The 20,285-nt window shown below is 33.8% G+C and overlaps 1 protein-coding gene across 4 annotated transcripts in view; it reads right to left on the bottom strand.

Moving 5' to 3' along the window:
- Nucleotides 1-20,285, bottom strand: part of SYCP1 (synaptonemal complex protein 1) — a 122,273-nt gene that overhangs the window by 57,593 nt on the left and 44,395 nt on the right. For all 4 annotated transcript variants that reach the window (XM_040471396.1, XM_040471397.1, XM_040471398.1 and 1 more), the window contains 6 exons: nt 13,737-13,798; nt 6,938-7,042; nt 6,021-6,124; nt 4,634-4,751; nt 3,771-3,841; nt 387-468 (listed from right to left, as the gene is read on the bottom strand). In XM_040471396.1, the coding sequence (XP_040327330.1) occupies nt 387-468; nt 3,771-3,841; nt 4,634-4,751; nt 6,021-6,124; nt 6,938-7,042; nt 13,737-13,798 (542 nt within the window). The remainder of the gene's footprint in view (nt 1-386; nt 469-3,770; nt 3,842-4,633; nt 4,752-6,020; nt 6,125-6,937; nt 7,043-13,736; nt 13,799-20,285) is intronic.

The raw sequence follows: 20,285 nt of genomic DNA, 5'->3' as shown, positions 1-20,285 counted from the left end.
TTGTGATATTCTTCCCGGAAAACCTTCCTCCTATCTCTATACATTGACATCATACCCACCAAAGCACAACACAAAGTTACCAATTTTATCGGTATGTTATTTACTGACAAATTTTTTCTTGAGCCTCTTTAGCCTTAAAATGTATATCAACATTAAATGTTGAGGATTTATGAAAGAAATTTAGAATTATACCACTATTTCTGTTACTCATAAATCCTGTAAGCAAAATAACTCAGCTTTGCCTGTATTTTTAAGGTCAGCAGCCTACAATAGTCCCTATATCACTATTTATACACTAGAATATTTCACTTTATTTTTTTTTTACACACGTGGTGATTTTATGATTTGAAATTCTATTCTACAATTTATTATTAAATATAACATACATTTTCTTCGCTCTTGTCCAATTTACATTTAACTTCATCTCCTTTCTGCTTTAGTTCTTCTCGCACAGATTCCAGGTCATTCCTTAAAGGAAATGGAAGAGTGATATAGTAATAAACTTTATATTTTTTGTTCTATTCATTTTCTGGGATTTCTAAAATGCTTGACTATATTTTTTTGTTGGTTTAGATTTTCATTTTGTTTGGTAATTATTCATGCATTAATGTCAACATATATACCTCCTCTCCTACATTTAAATGAATTTATACATTTAACTTGAAACTATCTAGATCCTTTTTCCACTAAAAAAACCTCTAGAGGGGCGCCTGGGTGGCGCAGTCGGTTAAGCGTCCGACTTCAGCCAGGTCACGATCTCGCGGTCCGTGAGTTCGAGCCCCGCGTCGGGCTCTGGGCTGATGGCTCAGAGCCTGGAGCCTGTTTCCGATTCTGTGTCTCCCTCTCTCTCTGCCCCTCCCCCGTTCATGCTCTGTCTCTCTCTGTCCAAAAAATAAATAAACGTTGAAAAAAAAAATTAAAAAAAAAAAACCTCTAGAAAGAAGTACTTCTGATTTAAATCAAGATTTCACTTTACTCTTCCTTAGTCTTAAATTAGTCATCATAGTCAAGATATAGTTATTATTTTATACAAATAAATTAGGGACATAAATACAAGTGATTTTTAATGAACTACTACATGACTGAGATATTTACATAGACAAATATCCTTACATAGAGACAGAGAGAGAGTATCTCTGGAAACACACATAAGAAACAGTGATACCTCTGGGGAGGGACACTAGACAGCAGAAAGACAAAGGAAAGACAGTTTTCTTTCCTTATGTGCCCCCCCCCTTTGTCGCTTTGAATTTTGTACCATATGCATGTATTATCCTTTCAAAATTTTGTAAATTAAAAATTTGTTGCACATGAAAGCAATGGTCTTTTGTCTTGGATCCTTGAAGCTATTTATTTATTTTTCTTTTTTTTTAAATTTTATTTTAGAGAGAGCACATGAGCAGGAGAGAGGGACAGAGGGAGAGGGGCAGGGAGAGGGAGAGAGAGAATGCCAAGCAGGCTCCATGCTCAGTGTGGAGCCTGATGCGGGGTTTGATCCCACGACCTTGGGATCATGACCTGAGCTGAAATCAAGAGTCCGATGCTCAACCGACTGGCCACCCGGGCACCCCTTCTTGAAGATATTTCTATTTATAGAAATATATAAATATTATTCAATCATATGAAATAATTGGCCTTGTAAAAACTGAATTCAGGCTATTTACTCTTTAACTGAGTATAAAATTTTTAATTGGCATATTCTTACTTCTATATGAGTATATACATATATATATAGTATATAGAGTTGTGATATATGTTATGCTGTATATATAATTATATACTATATATAATACAATATATATAATTATATAACACATATAATTATTATATATAACTCTTCAGAGTGTATATATACATATATATTCAGAGTTATTTATGTCCATAGAGTAGGTAGATGTACAAAAAGATATTTTCTAAGTAATTTTAATTCTCCTAAATAAAAGATAGCTTTTCCCTAAAATATGTCTTCATTTTTTATCTCCAAAATGTACAGTGCTTTAATCACAGAGATTCAATCTCGAAATAACAGCTACTTTCTCTGAAGGAGAAAATTGAGCAACAACAACAAAAGCAATCATTAGAAGTGTAATAAAAGATGACTTTCCAAACCTAGAAAATAGCGACAGTCTTGTGGCCAGACACTATATGTAGTACTTTATTCACATTACCTCATATAATTCTCAATCCTATATGTTAATCAAAATGAGAAGCCAAAGCTTAATACTTCAGAATATAAGTACAGACAAGGATCTCCAAGTATTTAGAAACCATCTAAATTAACTAATGGATTAAAAGGAAACTTAAAATACAGGAACAGGTTGTTTAGAAAATAAACATAAAAACACCATATATCAAAACCTAAGTCATAGATCCATAGCTGTGTTAAGAAGTAAACTGCTATCTTCAAATGTTTTTATTATTTGAAAAAGAGAAAGAAAACTAAGTATCAATATATCAATTTGAAAAAGAACTAAAGAAAAGATTAATATGTGATTTTAAGCAGGCAAAACATTTCTAAGTAGAAAAGCAATGGAAAAATTACCAAAAAAAGACAACTAGATTTAATTCAAATTAAAAAAATTTACACACAACAAAAAATTACCCAAAATGCAAGGAAAACCACAAGTTGGGGGAAATATGTACTGTAATATATTGTAAATATATGTAAATATATTATTTAAAGCTTAAGTAAATCAGTAAGTAAACAAGACCTCAAAAGTATTAGCAGGCAACAGATATAAGCAATTTTAGAAATAAATTCTAGTAAGCAAACACAAAAAATTCCAAAACTTACCGCCCAAAAAAGAAAATTACAAGTCCTAATAGCAATGAGTTGTTTTTATCTATTATATTATCAAATAAATTAATAATAATACCCAAAACAAATTAAAAGATTTTTGGAGCCAGCATTTTCATACAATAGTGACTGTACTACATGGTTTACAACTAGTATAACCTATTAGAAACCATTTGACTATCAACAGTTATTGAAATCGTTATTCCTATGACTCAGTAAATTCTCCTTGAAATGTATCCTATCAAATTCAAAATAAGGGAAAAAATCTGTATGCTCCAAGATGTTTACTGCAATACTATTTATGATAGTGGAAAACTGGAAAATGTCATCTCTAAAACCAACAAGGATTAAAATAAATTGTTATATCCACTTGACTGGTTTACAGGCATTAAAAATAGACGATTGTGAAAACACCTAGAAACATGGACATTTTAAAATAACATTAATTTTTTTTAATTTCGCTTCTAAGTTTTCTTGCATATACTTTCTTCAATATTAAATATAAGAAAGTTCATGATGCTTTAAAATTCCTGTCTAGGGGCGCCTGGGTGGCGCAGTCGGTTAAGCGTCCGACTTCAGCCAGGTCACGATCTCGCGGTCCGTGAGTTCGAGCCCCGCGTCGGGCTCTGGGCTGATGGCTCAGAGCCTGGAGCCTGTTTCCAATTCTGTGTCTCCCTCTCTCTCTGCCCCTCCCCCATTCATGCTCTGTCTCTCTCTGTCCCAAAAATAAATAAACGTAAAAAAAAAAAAAAAAAAAAAAAAAAAAAATTTTAAAATTCCTGTCTAACCTATTTCAACACTAGAACAAAAGACATTGTTATGATTTTATTTTTAAGCAGAACTCCAAAGCAATCATTCTAATTTTTTACTTTATACCATATCCAACATTAAGTGTAATTTAAATTAAGCATAACAAATAGAAAAATACTAAAATCTTTTGCCAGACAAAAAAAAGCCAACTCATTAGTCTTACCTTAATTGTGTTTCAGTTTTTTCCATATTTTCTATTTGTTTCAACATCCGTTCTTCTTTCTTTTTGCTATTCTAAAGAAATAAATGTTGTTTATGTTAATAATTCTGTTTCAACAAAAATAAAATTGAAACTAATATTTAAAACCTTTATCTGTCACCATGAAATTCAATTAGTTATATATAAAACAAGACAGTGAGCTATTTAACTTGCATAGTTACATACTATTTTTCCAGCCTGATTTTAATTATTCCCCTAGTAATCTCTATACAGCAGCTAAAAAGCAAGTCTTACTTATTGTCTCCCAGTGATACTTTAAGGCCTTCTATCCTTGTTCATATTGTTGTGACTTCAAGGAATGCTTTTCCATTCACTATTACCTACTGAACTTATAATCAGTCATCTTTTAAGACCAAAATCAATGTTATGTTCTCTCTGAAGCCTTCTCTTCCTCCAAGGAAGAAGATAACACTTTGTCCCAAAAACAACACATATAACATAGTATTTTAAGTTATTTGAGCATTTAGTTCTTCTCTTGAGTCATAAGATCTTAATGAGGAAAGAAGGTATTTTATTCATCGTTGTATCCTCCACATTGTCATATGATTTACCTGATAAATACTTGTTGAATAAATATTCATAAAAATCCTAACGCTTAAAATTAACTTTATCAATGGGTAGTTCTATAGTCTGTTGCCCATTATCACCATCTAAATCAATATGCATATTTTTCTTCTGAAACAGAGGATCAGCTTTAAGATAATCAGATTTGTAAAGGGTAAAGAATCTTGGAAAGTCATCTATTCGAGCCCCCTATATTTACAGGTTAGAAAACTAAGTCACTGGTACTTTCTTTTACAACTCACATCAGTATCTTCTTGCTGTTTCTTGAGTTCTAGGGCCATTTCACTTGTTTCTTGTGCTAATTTTTTGTTCGCCAGTGAAAGCCTGTTGCAGCTTGCATTTAGTTCAGTAGTCTTAAGCCTGTTTTTAAAAAACACGTCAGACCTAAATATTTACCTATTAAACTATATGATGTAGAATTTAATTCAAGATAATCTTAGGGGAAAGGGAGAAAGGGCTGGGAATATAAATAAGATTGGCCATTAATTAATAATTTCTGAAATGCAGTGATAGCTATGTGCTGCTTCATTACATTATTCCCTCTACTTTACACGTTTGAAATTTTCAACACTAAGTTAAGATGCCACAGATTTCCTTGCATATTCCCTACACCTCATCTCCCCATACTTTTCCACAAATTTTGAAGGGTGTCTTACTTTCTCATATAATTTTTTTTCTCTAGTAGACGGTCTCAAAACTATTCCAAACTTCTGGTGATTTGATTATAGTAGTACATGAGGCATGAGCTATTTTTAACAAAATATTTTCATTAAAATAAGTAAAATGAGGTTTAATTTTTGTGCGCAACACTTAAACTGCTCTTACAAGATCTCAAATACTCCACACTGGAAGAGAGATTACTACTGCTATTAGTGCAGTCAGGATCAATTTTAAATCAAAGAAGGGGGAACTGTGTGGTTCTATGGAATTATTTCAGTAGCAAGCACCTATATTCTTCTCCTACTTAACCAATACTGGAAATTCATCAAAGAGTAGATTAGAAAATGAAAGGTTGAAAAAGAAAACATAGCTTTGAAAGGTTGAAATAGGAAACATTAAACTAACGTATAAATAACCAGTCCATTTACTAAAAGGAACTTTGGTTAATAAGTTTTACCCAGAATTCAATGACGTGTATGTATTTTGTTACTTCACCAAAACAAATCTATGAAATAATTTAACAAGCAATCAAAATAAATGGGTAGAATTGCAAATAATTATTTTTATGAGGAACTAAGTATTGCCAAGAAAAGTAATATATTGATATTCTAAAGAAGTTCTCAACTTTGTGATATACTCTTTTTATGTCAATTATATGTATATGTGTATGTATATATGTATATGTATTTATCTGTATATATATATTAACAATGGTGTGTATATGTATATATGTGTGTCTATATATGTATATGTGTATATGTATATACATACATATATATATATATATACACACACACACCATTGTTAATTTCATTAGCAGTAAAATTAATAAATTATTTTGATCTCTAATTAGGAATAAATACAACTTTAACCCCATTCAAATAAATATTGAATATAATTTACTAATTTATTAACTACCAGAAAGCTTAAAAATGACATATGTAAGTTATTCATAGATAGAAAACTTACTTCTCATTTTCAAGTTCAGTTTTCAGCTCTTTAACCTGTCTGGAATAATGTTGCTCACTTGTCACAATGGCAGTTAACTGTACTTCCAAATCATGCACTTTTCTCTGGAAAATAAATGTGTATAATCACAGCAAACATTTTTACAATATTCTTATTTTAAAAGTATGGCCAATCTGTAATCAACTCATATATTAGGCAAAAATTTGGTAAGAAAATGTCACATTTTAAAATCTAATAGACTTAATACCAAAAGCATTATAATTTTAGAATAATGAATAATGACAAATGTAATACAAGTAAATTCCATCTTGATATTCTAAAGCTCAGCCAGTAAAATTATTTTTACAAATTATAAAATATTTTCATCAGTTTTACTCAACCAGGTAGTTAATCTCCATTAAAATGTTATATTATCAAGAAAAAATATAATAATTAATGAAGTCAGGTAGTATCTTAAAAACTAAGCTGTTCTTACTATTTTAAACTATTGTATAGTTACAACGTAATACTGTTATGGATTGAAAAAATACCTTTATAAAATAAAAAAATATTCCAAAATTATAACATAAGCACTATAAAAATTATTGTAAACTAAGAACTTAACAAAAGTTAAATTTTAAACGTTTAAATTAAGAATACAGAAGACATCAAAAATGTGATTGTTATAAACCATAGCATGATGCATACTCCTGATATCTTAAATGCTGACCTCTCTCTCCCACATTAGAATATGAAGATTTTCTAGATGTGTTTCACATTAATCATTAGTACATTAAATGTAGCAGGAACACTTCCTTTGAAAGGAATTTTGTGAAGAAATCTTTCACAAAGCTAATAGCTATACCATAATCTATTCTGTAAATCTGTACTCTACTAACAAAATGTTGCAGGACAAAATGTATCTTTTCTAAACAAACCTCTCTGGTGTGGAGAAGACCAGTCAGTTCTTGCTGTGTTCCTTTTAATTCTTCAGCAATCTTCTCAAATTGTTTCTTTTCATCTAAAAGCTTTTGGTTTTCTACCTATTTAAGAACACCATAAATCATGACAACCAAAGCACAAACGTATGCAAAATGATCAAACTACCTAACTAGAGTGAAGAGACTTACGAGTTTCTCTTTGGCTAAAATTTTTTAAAAAGAGAAAACAAGTAATTAATAAGTTAATTCCAAAACTAAATATGATAACAAAGGATTGAATAAACAGAGCCCTAAAATTTTTTATTTAAAAAAAATCAGACAGGTCATTGAATTCAAACCTTATCTTATGCATAATTCACTCCAATTTATTAGCATTTATTAGTCATTCACTATCCTACCAATCCTGTTTGTCTTTATATTGCACTAAAACGTGCTTCCCTATAACTTCCATGCAATTGTCATTGTTCTGCCTTTCTTAGTCGCATAGAAGTCTAATTCCTTTTTTACATGATAGCTGACAAACATTTGAAGAGAATTATCAACACTCCCTAACTTTTTTCTCTTAACCATTCTAAAATCTCTAATTCTTATTAGCATTCTTCCTATGAAATGGTTTTAAATTACTTCATTCCCCGAGGATTCCTTTGTCAATATACAATTTTAAATAAGGTATCAAGAATTAAATTCAATGTTGAAATATGGCCCTTTGTAGCAACGTGCATGGAACTGGAGAGTGTTATGCTAAGTGAAGTAAGCCATACAGAGAAAGACAGATACCATATGTTTTCACTCTTATGTGGATCCTGAGAAACTTAACAGAAACCCATGGGGGAGGGGAAGGAAAAAAAAAAAAAAAGAGGCTAGAGTGGGAGAGAGCCAAAGCATAAGAGACTCTTAAAAACTGAGAACAAACTGAGGGTTGATGGGGGTTGGGAGGGGGGGAGTGGGTGATGGGTATTGAAGAGGGCATCTTTTGGGATGAGCACTGGGTGTTGTATGGAAACCAATTTGACAATAAATTTCATATATTGAAAAAAAAAAGAATTAAATTCAATGTTCTAGACGATCAAGGATCAACAAACTACAGCCCACAGGCCAAATCCAGTCCCTACTTGTTTTTAATAAAGCTTTACTGTAATACAGCCAACATATTTATGTATTGTATATTCCCATTTTGCCTTGTAACAACGAAGCTGTATAGATGCAAGAGAGACCAACCACATGGCCCACAAATTTGCTACTGGCCTAAAAATTTGCTACTGCCCCTTTAAAGAAGAATTCTGTCAATCTTTGCTTTAGATGGGTCCTATACAATAGAACTTTCTGCAATAACAGGAACATGCGGTAGCTACTGATCACTTCAAATGTGGCTACTGGAGCTGAGGAACTGACTTGTTTTTTTTAATTTGGTCTATTTTAATTAATTTAAATTTAAGTGCCACATTTGGCCTCTAGTTACCATACTGGATGGCACAGCTCTAGAAAGTGAGCAAGACTAAGTATAAAACAACCATTAACTCTTTACTTACAGGTGCTTAATTACTATCAACTCCTCCTGTTATCCAACATAGATTTAAGTCAATTTTCATGTTGTTTACTTAAGCATGAGATCACAACAGTGGAGCTATTTAAAATTTTAATACAGCTATAACATGATCGCATCTGTGATTTAAAAAGCTAACTCTAGCAATAGTGCATAGGAAGACCCAATTATATACAGACTACATATATACATATACACAAGTGTTTACAAATAAAAGACTAATCCAGTTTGAAAGATATACCTTGCAAACCATAAACATTCTTCAAGACAAAAAGATACTGTCAGAGATAAAGAGAGATATTAATAATGATCAAAGGTCTATTTGTCAGGAAGACAGAATAGTTCTATATGAATGTGAGACTTATAACAGAAATTCAAAGTACGTGAAGCAAACATTGACATAATTATAGAGAAATAGACAATTACTAAATCAAAATAGGAGATGTTAACACCCCTCAGTAATAATAGAACAGGACAAAAAAAAAATCGACAACACTGAAGATTTTCACAAAACCATCAATCAAATGAATCTAACTAACATTTAAAGAACACATATAGAACCTAACAACAGCAGAATGCACATTCTTTTCAAGTACACATGGAACATTTACTAAGACAGATTATATCCTTTATAAATTTAAATAATAAAGTATATTCTTGAACCATAATGGAGACTAGAAATAAGTAAAAGAGGAAAATCTCCAAATACATGGAAATTAAATAACAGACTTCTAAATAACCCCAGGGTCAAAGAGGAAATCGAGAAATTAGAAAATATTTTAACCTAAATAAAAATGAAAATACAAGATATCAAAATTTGTGGGATGCAGTTAAGGAAGTGATTAAAGTAAATTTATAGCATTAAATGTTTAAATGGAAAAGAAAGGTCTCAAAACAACAATCTAGGTTTTCATCTTAAGAACCTAGAAAAAGAACAAAATAAACCCAAGCAAGTAGAAGAAAGGAAATAATAAAGATAAGAGCCAAAACTGATGAAACTGAAAATGGAAAAACAGTAGAGAAAAATCAACAAAACACAAAGCTGGTTATTTTGAAAAGGTCAGTAAAATCAATAAACTTCTATCAAGACTGACAAGACAGAAGACACCAATCACCAATGTTAGTAATCAAAGAGTATAGACTATAGACTCCATAGATATTAAAAAAAATAACAGAGGGGCGCCTGGGTGGTGCAGTCGGTTAAGCGTCCGACTTCAGCCAGGTCACGATCTCGCGGTCCGTGAGTTCGAGCCCCGCGTCAGGCTCTGGGCTGATGGCTCAGAGCCTGGAGCCTGTTTCCGATTCTGTGTCTCCCTCTCTCTCTGCCCCTCCCCCGTTCATGCTCTGTCTCTCTCTGTCCCAAAAATAAATTTAAAAAAACGTTGAAAAAAAAATAACAGAATGCTACAAACAACTCTATGCACAGAAAGTTGACAACTTCAATGAAATGGACTAATTCCTTAGAAACCACAAACTACCAAATCACCTAAGATAAAACAGGTCACCTTAACAGTTCTGTAATAATGAAAAACATTAGATTCATAGTTTAAAATCTTGCCAAAAAAAGAATCTCTAAGTCCAGATGATTTCACCAGAGAATTCTACCAAATGTTTAAAGAATAACACTAGTTGTATACAATCTCTTCCAGAAAACAGAAATGAAAGAAATGCTTCCCAACTCATTTTATGAGGCCCATATTAGCCTGATTCCAAAACCAGATAAAGACCACTGAAGAAAACTATAGACTTCCCAAGAACACAAAACCAAAAATCCTCAACAAAATATTCATAAATTCAACAATTTAGAAAAAGAATAATACACCACACCAACTGGGATTTATCCCAGAAATGCAAGCCTGGTTCAATATTTGAAAATCAATGTATGACATTGATTAGAATATTAATATTCTAAATAAGAAAAACAACATGATCATATCAGTAAACACAGAAAAAGCACTTGACAAAATTCAACACAGATTCATAACAAAAAAGCTTAAACTAGGAACAGAAGGGCACTTCCACCAAAAAAAAAAAAAAACAAAACTAGAATTAAACATCATATTTAATGGTGAAACACTGAATATTTTCCCTTAAGATCACATCAAAGATGTACATGGTCACCACTCCTTTTCAACATCATACTGGGAAGTCTGAGCCAGTGCAGTTAGACAAGAAAAAAAGAAATACAACTGTCCTTATTTGCAGACAAAATAACTGTCTACATAGAAAATTATAAGGAATGTGCAAAAAACTCCAAGAACTAGTAAGTCATTTTGAAAAGGGGTACCTGGGTGGCTCAGTGGATTAAAACATCTGACTCTGGGTTTCCGCTCAGGTCATGACCTCACCAGCCATGAGATTGAGCCCCACATCGGGTTCAGCACTGACATCATCTCTCCCTCTCTCTCTCTCTCAAAATAAACAAACATTAAAAAAATAAAAAATAAAAAAAATAAATGATTTTGGCAAGACTGTAGGATACAAGGCCAATGCATAAAGCTATTGTATCCCCACCTGCTAGTAATGTACAACTGGAAAAATACAGGTTTTTTGAGAAAAGTACTTTTAAATACTACTTAAAACACTTTCCAGAAAGGAAATATTTAGGTATAAATACAACATGTACAGATCTGTATGTTGAAAACTAAAAAATGCTAAAGAATGAAGGAAGATCTATACAAATGGACAGATACCATGTTCATATATTAGAAGACCCAACATAAGTAATAACAGCAATTCAACCTAGCTTGATTTCATACAATCACAATCATAATCACAATTACAATTACAATCACAATTACAATCATAATTCTGGTAGGATTTCCTTAGATAATAGACAAGCTGAAAATCTAGATGATAAAGGAACTAGGATAGCTAAAACAATTTTGAAAAAGAATATTAAAGCCAGAGGAACCACACTACCCAAATCTAAGACTAACTCTTAAGCTACAGAAATCAAAACACTAATATGTCAGTGAATTGATAACAAATAGATCAAGAAAACAGAAATAGTCCAGAAACAGATCCACACAAATATGGCCAATTGATTTTTTATAAAAGTGCAAAAGCAATTCAAGGGGAAAAAAGAATCTCTTCAACAAATGCTAGTATCATCCTGGATCAACCTAAGTATTTAAATCTTAAATATCTCTCAAAACCATCCACTTTTTCCTCACCACTACTTCCCAGCCTAAGCTACAATCATCTCTCCTCTAGCTACTGTGATTGTCTAATTAACTGTTCTATCTTAATCTGTTCTCAATTCTGCAAGCCAAATGAGCTTTTCAAAATGCAAACCAAGTCACTCCCTACTGCAATTCTTTAGACTTTCCCATACCTCTTGGGATAATACAAAATTATCCTGATAAGATTTAAAAGGCCATGAACTGCCAAGCTCCTACTACCTAACTTTCTGGACTCATTTTGTACCATTCTCTTCTTTTCACTTGAGGTTGTACTCACCATACTCCTTCCTATTAAAGAAACTTTGCACATAAATATTTCCTCTACCTGATAAGCTCTTCCTTCTCTGAATCTCAGTTCAATATTTATTTTTTTAAAAAAAGACTTTCCTGACCTAACTAGTTCAAATTCCTTAATTATAGGCCTCATAGCACTGAAAAGTAATCCTTTATTGCCTTTGTCACCATTGTAATATTACCTTTGAATGACTGCTTATATTTAAATGTGAGTATTTCATGACTGTAGATCCATGAAAGCTGCATATGCATCCATTTGCTCCCAACCGTACCCCCAGAGTATAGCATAATAGAAACTCAACAAATGTTTGTTAAAAGGACAAATGTATTATTTTATTTATCCCTTACAACTACCCCATTAGCTATGTGCATTTCACAGATGGAGATCTGAGGCATCAAGAGTTTAGTTAAATTGCTCTTAGTCATACAGTTAAGCAAAGAGCTAGATTACCAATCAAAACATAATTTTAAGGACCAAGATTGTGTTCTATTGCTGTCCAAATAGAACAAAACCCTAAACCAGTTCTTGTCTGCATAGGAGTGAATCTTCACAGTAAAAATAATGCTTTAGTATTCATTCATTCAACAAATATTCATAAAGTGTCAGTCACTGTACTAAGTACTAGGTTTACAAGGAAAACAGGGCATGGATTCTTAGCCCTTAGCCCTTATGGGAGCATACATTCATTCCACTATTTATTAACTGAAGACCTACTGTATACCACCTACTGTGCTAAGTAAGGGGGAATCAAAAGGGTGAATAAAGCTTTAAATAATTTTACCAAAAATAAAGTAATTCTATTTGTGATAAGTGCTATACAGGAAAAGTACAGGGTGGCTATGGGAACAGGCCATACAGAGACCTAAACTAGATAAGAATATTAAAGAGAGGTTTCCTAAACAACTGATATTCAAGCTGAAACTTAAAGTATAAATCTGCATTATCAAATCTGAAAGCAATGTAAACATTACTATTCACAAGAGTTTGAAAGCAATTCAGTGGAGAAAAGATAAGCATTTGGAAATAATGCTTCCCAAGAGATGGAAGAATCAGGAGTTGCAAAGTCAGGTAGAGACACAATAAGTTAAACCCACCATCAAATATCTATAATCATAAACAATACTATATAGCAAGGGTTGGCAAACTACAGCCTGCTAGACAAAATCAGCCCACAATCTCTTTCTGTAGGCCCTTGACCTAAGAATAATTTTTACATTTTATTTAAAAATAAAAGAGAGGAGGAGGAGAAGGGGGTGTGGAAATAGGAGGAGAGGAGAATTAACATTCTGTATATAGCTTATAAAGCCTAAAATATTTACTATCCAGTTCTTTAAATAAAAGTTTGCCACCCATGCTCCACACATTATAATCAATTAAAACATAATGAAGCCTACCCTAACAAATTCATTAAATGTGATTCTATCTGAACACTTAACATAGCTACTGAATATATAACATACATATCTTCCTTAAAAGTGTAGCTTTATGGTTCAAAGGTATCAAAGGCATACCAAATTTACAACCAGCTATATCGTATGCATTGCTCTTACTTAAATGTACTGTCAACACATGTTCAAATAACATAAACACTTTAGCCAAGACAGAAGTATAAAACTTGGTACAGATAAGAATGTGGTTTACTAAAACACAAATGTATTTTTTTATATTTAGCTGAAAACACTAATATAAAGTAGTGTATGAGACTAGGTCAACAGATTCATATTATTTTGAAAAATAACTGCTCTATATTAATAAGAAAAACTATATACTTACCAAGATTTTCTTCAATTCTTCAAGTTCTACTTCTTTGTTATTTTTAAGCTTAGTCATCTCTTCTAAAATAAGCAAAAGAATAAAAGATGTGAAAAGCCAGATTAGAAGAACAGGAAAGGAGAGATGAGAAATAAGAATACCACAGTTTGAAAGGGAAGAAAACCGAGATGGTTTAGTGCAACTAAAGAAAGCACCATAAAAGGACAGGTTTCATTCTTTCTCATTGCCAAGTAGTATTCCATTGTATATATAAACCACAACTTCTTTATCCATTCATCAGTTGATGGACATTTAGGTTCTTTCCATAGTTTGGCTATTATGGCCTTTTGTAGCAACAGGGATGGAACTGGAGAGTGTTATGCTAAGTGAAATATGTTACACAGAGAAAGACAGATCCCATATGTTTTCACTCTTATGTGGATCCTGAGAAACTTAACAGAAGACCATGGGGGAGGGGGAGGGGGAAAAAAGTTATAGAGGTAAGGAGGCAAACCATAAGAGACTCTTAAAAACTGAGAATAAACTGAGTGAGGGTTGATGACGGGTAGGAGGGAGCGGAAAGTGAGTGATGGGCGTTGAGGAGGGAACCTGTTGGAATGAGCACTGGGTGTTGTATGGAAACCAATTTGATAATAAATTTCATATTAAAAAATAAATAAGTAAATGCCTTAGGTAAAAAAAATAAAATAAAAAAGAAAGAAAGAACCATAAAGCATAGAGGAGGTCCAAATGGAACTACGCAAAAATAATGGATATGTATTAGTAGCAATGTTTGTATCAAGTTAATTCCACAACCAAATGAGCCCGGAGTTCATTAGTCAAAATAAGCAATACACACACACACACACACACACACACACACACACACACACACACACATTCCAAATATATTTGGAATGAGGTCACTCAGCATGTACCTTTACCTTTAATTCATCACTGTCTAAATGCCTGGCCTCTGAATCTTCACTCTCAACTAAAAAGGACAAGTGATCCACTTTTCTCAAGCTAATTCTGACCATTGTACTCTGGACTTCAACATTCCTACCTCCTCTGAGACTTTAGTTGCTTATATAACCAATATATATATATATATACTGACTCTCTGTAAAGGAATCTTTCATTTCCCCCATCCCATCGAAACATCTATTTGAATACAAAACAATCTGACTGACCTTTCTGCCTCTTCTTACTACTGTCCAATTTCTTTGGTTTGCAAACAAATTCCTGTTTGTTATCTACACATTTCTTTCTTAGTCCTATGCAAAACTAATGCCTATCTCATGACATTACATTAATTACATCTCTTACATTATTTTACATTATTTATAAGTATTTATAAATATAAATACTTTAATAAATATTTATAATTACGTTATTTATAATTACATTATTAAAACTATGATCCTCAATAACCATTCTGTGGTACAATTCTCAGTCCTCTTTATTGTGGAGCTTTCTGGCATTTAATGCTATCAACTACTCTCTATTTTTCTTTGATTTTCAAGACCTTGTGTTATTTGCATTTCCTGTTTTCTCTGCTGACACCCTTCTTCTTTTTTTTTTTCCTACCCTAAATAATAACACTCTACACAAGGCTTTTATGTCTATCTTTTATTAATTCAGTATTAGACTAATAAATTTATAAAACTTTTCCAGGCCAAACCACCTTTATCCTCCTTTCTTAAATTCTTTAACTGCCTACAAAGTTCCCAAATGATGCCTAGCTGTCAGCTACAATTTTACTGTATTTGAAACATTGTCTTTCTTCACTGTTAATTAAGGGTTTTTAATAAATGGAGATATAAGAGATTTACTGGAAATTTCCAAGACTCTGTACATTAAAAATAAACAGGGGTACTTGGGTGGCTCAGTTGGGTAAGTGTCTGACCTCTGCTTGGGTCACGATCACATGGTTCGTAAGTTTGAGCCCTGCGTCAAGCTCTGAGTGGACAGCTCAGAGCCTGGGACCTGCTTTGGATTCTGTGTCTCCTTCTCTCTCTGCTCCTCCCCAGCCTGCACACACACTCTCTCTCAAAAATAAATATTTTTAAAAAATAATAAAAAACAAAAGTGAAAAATAAAAAATATTGTAATAATTGCCCACAATTTTTTTTTTAATTTTTTTTTTCCAACGTTTATTTATTTTTGGGACAGAGAGAGACAGAGCATGAATGGGGGAGGGGCAGAGAGAGAGGGAGACACAGAATCGGAAACAGGCTCCAGGCTCTGAGCCATCAGCCCAGAGCCCGACGTGGGGCTCGAACTCACAGACCGCGAGATCGTGACCTGGCTGAAGTCGGACGCTTAACCGACTGCGCCACCCAGGCGCCCCAGAATTTTTAAGGAAAAATCAAACAAATAGGAAATGCCAGCATGGAGTCAAAAGAAACACCTGTCACAAGCAAAGCTTATTTAACCACAATTTTCATTTTATGTAAGAGGAGTTTTTCAAACTCAAGGATTAATTAAAAATAGTTGACTAAGCATATCTTCACATTCTCTCATCCCCACTCCCATAAAATTTTTTAAAGATATATTGGGGCGCCTGGGTGGCGCAGTCGGTTAAGCGTCCGACTTCAGCCAGGTCACGATCTCGCGGTCCGTGAGTTCGAGCCCCGCGTCGGGCTCTGGGCTGATGGCTCAGAGCCTGGAGCCTGTTTCCCATTCTGTGTCTCCCTCTCTCTCTGCCCCTCCCCCGTTCATGCTCTGTCTCTCTCTATCCCAAAAATAAATAAACGTTGAAAAAAAAAAGATAAGAAGATACATATATGTGTGTGTGTGTATATATATATATACACACACACACATATATATATATAAAATATAAATCATATATAAAAATATATGATGAGGGAGTGCAGGACAAGCTGAGGGCAAAACACAGGCTAATGGCACCACCCACCCCCAGGTGGGATATGTGTGATATTCCTCAGACAGTCCTGGCTACCCAAGAATAAAGGAAAGGGATTTAAGTGTTTGCCATGATGATGTGGAAAACGAAGACAAATGAAAAATTAAATTGCCTTACTGTCTACAGCCCACTGACAAGTCCTTGGAACAGGCAGAGTGACTTCTGCTAGGGACAAAAGGAAATCTTGGCTTATCCTGACCCCCCAGGAATCTGTAAGTCTACTTCAACATAAAAAATTCCTTTGGAAACTTCCTTTATCTCAACTCCTCTAAGATATATGCTGGCAATTATACTCCAAGCTTATGGCCCCTGATATACATATGAAGGGTCTCATGATAGGTTTTACTGAACGGTAATAAATGGTGTTTTCCTAACACAGCTAGCCCCTCAAAGTCCTGGAAACCTTGCTTCCAAAATACCTTAGAGAGTTACTCTATCCCTAATCCCCTCCCAACCTGAGGGTATATAATCAGTTACCTGTCACAACCCCAGCACAGCTCTTCCTGCCCACGGGTCCTGTCCCTGTGCTTTAATAAAATCACTTTTTACACCAAAGATGTCTTCGAGAATTCTTCCTTGGCCGTCCGCTCTGGACCCCACCATTACCCCAAAACCTCATCATATATATATATTTACAACAATAACAAAACCAGACAGACTACCATAAACAAACCAAAATACTGAAGAATCCTAGAAGGAGGAGGGGTCACCTACATTAATTCATTGAAGACTATGTGCAACAACTAGACCAGGTGACTATACCTCCCACCACAGAATCCACCTCAGGTTAAATCAAAGATCCTAGGAATTGGAGCCCAAGGGGTAAGGCAGTGCCCACAAATAGCTCATGATCTCTACAAACAATCCCCTAAATCCAAAAGATTAGCTACCGAGCCCACCCTTCCCTACAGTACCTCCCATCTCCCCCCAACATAATCAGAAAAATCACACTATAACATATGTGGGAGAAAAAAGATTCTCAAATATTTAGATGAGTAAATAATCAAAAATCACCAATTAGTGAAGAAAAGCAAAACCATAAATGTTAGGCACCAAATTCAGAGAACTAAAATAAAACTCAAGAAGGAATTAATAGAGCAAACAGAAGCAGAAATCTTGCTAAGTATAGTATGTTCCAACAGGATACAATATCCGTGAAATTAATCACCTAGAGCTCTCAGAAACTTAAAATTTGGTAACTAAGACTTTAAAAACAGCAAAGTAGGGGTGCCTGGTGATTCAGTCATTTGAGTATCCAAGTCTTTATTTCAACTCTAGTCATGATCCCAGGGTCATGGGATCTAGCCCCATGTCGGGCTCTGCACTAAGCATGGAGCCTGCTTAAAGATTCTCTCTCTGGGGCACCGGAATTGCTCAGTTGGTTGGACATCCGACTTTGGCTCAGGTCATGATCTCATGGTTCATGGGTTCAAGTCCTGCATGGGGCTCTGTGCTGATAGCTTGGAGCCTGGTTTGGATTCTGTGTCTCCTTCTCTCTCTCTGCCACTCACCTGCTTGTGCATGCACTCTCTCTCTCTCTGTCTCTCAACAAATGAATAAACATTTTTTTAAAAAATTTAAAAAAAAAAAGATTCTCTCTCTCTCCCTCTGCCTCTCCCCATCCAGCTCATGCATGTGCTCTCTACCAAAAACAAAAAAAGGCAAATTAAACATATCTAAACACTGAATTATTAGGGGGAAGCCAAAAAACCTTTTTTCCCAAAATTCCCCTCAAAATAAACTAAAAAGTAAAGAGTTTAAGAGAGAAATTTTAAAATATAAAGATTGGGGCGCCTGAGTGTCTCAGTTGGTAAAGCGTCTGACTTCGGCTCAGGCCATGATCTCATGGCTTGTTAAGTTCAAGCCCCGTTTGGGGCTCTGTGCTGACAGCTCAGAGCCTGGAACCTGCTTCTGATTCTATGTCTCTCTCTCTGCCCCTTCCCTACTCGTGCTCTCTCTCTCTCTCTCTCTCTCTCTCTAAGAATAAAAAACATTAAAAAAAATTTTTAAATAAAAATATAAAAGATTCAGAATTTCTAAAATCCACCTATCAAAATTTACAGAGAGAGAGAACAATGACACTAGAAAAGAAGAATTAAGAGAACTTTTCAGAGCTGAAGACAGTGTCCTCAGATTCAAGAGCTCACCAAATGCTAGCAAAAGTGGGATATGATTCCACTTTTAAAAGATAGTCTCTCATGCCTGTACCACTCAAACGGCTTCTAATATGATTTCTCCTCTTTGCCCTTTTCCTATCATCATTCCCCACCCACCACCAAATTTATCTGCCATACAAAAGTCGCAGTGATCCTCTAAAAATGTAAACCACAGGCACCTGGGTGGCTTAGTCGGTTAAGCATCTGACTTTGGCTCAGGTCATGATCTCATGGTTCATGAGTTTGAGCCCTGCTCAAACTGACAGGTAGGGCTCTGCACTGACAGCATGGAGCCTGCTTGGGATTCTCTCTCTCTCTCTCTCTCTCTCTCTCTCTCTGGCCCCTTCCCCACTTGTGTGCCCTCTAAATAAATATTTTTTAAAAAGAAAGATTTGCAAGATAGAGTTAAATTAGTTAGATCTTACAAGCTAGATAGATATTAAAAGTTAGAAACAACAGCACTGGATAACCAATTAGAAGTGAAAAGTAAGGGAGAAAGAACAGTACAGAATATCATCCAAGATTTTGATTCTGAGAACTATACTATTAACCAAAGAAGGAAATAAGCTAATGCTCAGTACTTATGTCATTGTTAATGCTGCTCTCCTACACATAATGCTTTACACATTCCATCATTCTCTACAACTACCCAAAGCCTCTTTATACCTTAAAGTCTACTTTTAAAATCTACCTCTTCTAGAGAATCATTTCCAATTCTGCAGTCCACATTGATACCTTTGGCTTCCTCTTGTCATCAGCATTAACACATCTCTATCAGCAACAAGTCTGTGAGCATTCACCTCAAATATATAAATACGTATAAAACACAAATACGTACTTATATATCGCGTAAAATTTTAAAGTATAAATATGTGTACTATACTAGTCATTATGAAATATATGCAAAGCATAAAATAAATAGATATAGAAACTCTAATATTCCCTTCTCTTAATAGAATTCTTGCTCATCCCCTCATTTTGGAAACATTGCTCTAATGATTTTATGTGTTCAACCTTTCTCTCATTAAATTAGAGAGTTCTCTATTATGAGAAAAATCACCTTATGCATTTGATTTGTTAATCTGACAATAAGAGCCACTTAACTTCAATATCAGACTGAATTGTTACAAATAAATATCCACTAAAGATATTTTAAGGACTAAAATTATTCCTTAGTCTACCACATTCAATTGAATAATTCTAAGAAAGTAGGTATGTGCAGTGATTTAAAATACTACATTATGCTTTGAATGAAGATTTAAAAATTAGATGAAAAATGCATTTACAGTCATTGTAATATAAAATAATACCAAAGGAATTATTTACCACTGAAAAGTACAATTTTGGATGCTCAAAGATTGGTCTAGTCTATAGTGGGAGATTAAGCATTGCCAAAGGAAAGGCATAAATAAGTTTCGAAGTTCAACCAAACATCCTAACAGGGCAAAATTTCTTACAATTATTTTAATTACACAATTTTTC

The sequence above is a fragment of the Herpailurus yagouaroundi genome, unplaced genomic scaffold, assembly GCF_014898765.1.
Source record: "Herpailurus yagouaroundi ecotype Mexico unplaced genomic scaffold, PumYag 77, whole genome shotgun sequence".
Taxonomy (NCBI): Eukaryota; Metazoa; Chordata; class Mammalia; order Carnivora; family Felidae; genus Herpailurus; species Herpailurus yagouaroundi.
This window is presented reverse-complemented; position numbering and strand designations above follow the sequence as displayed.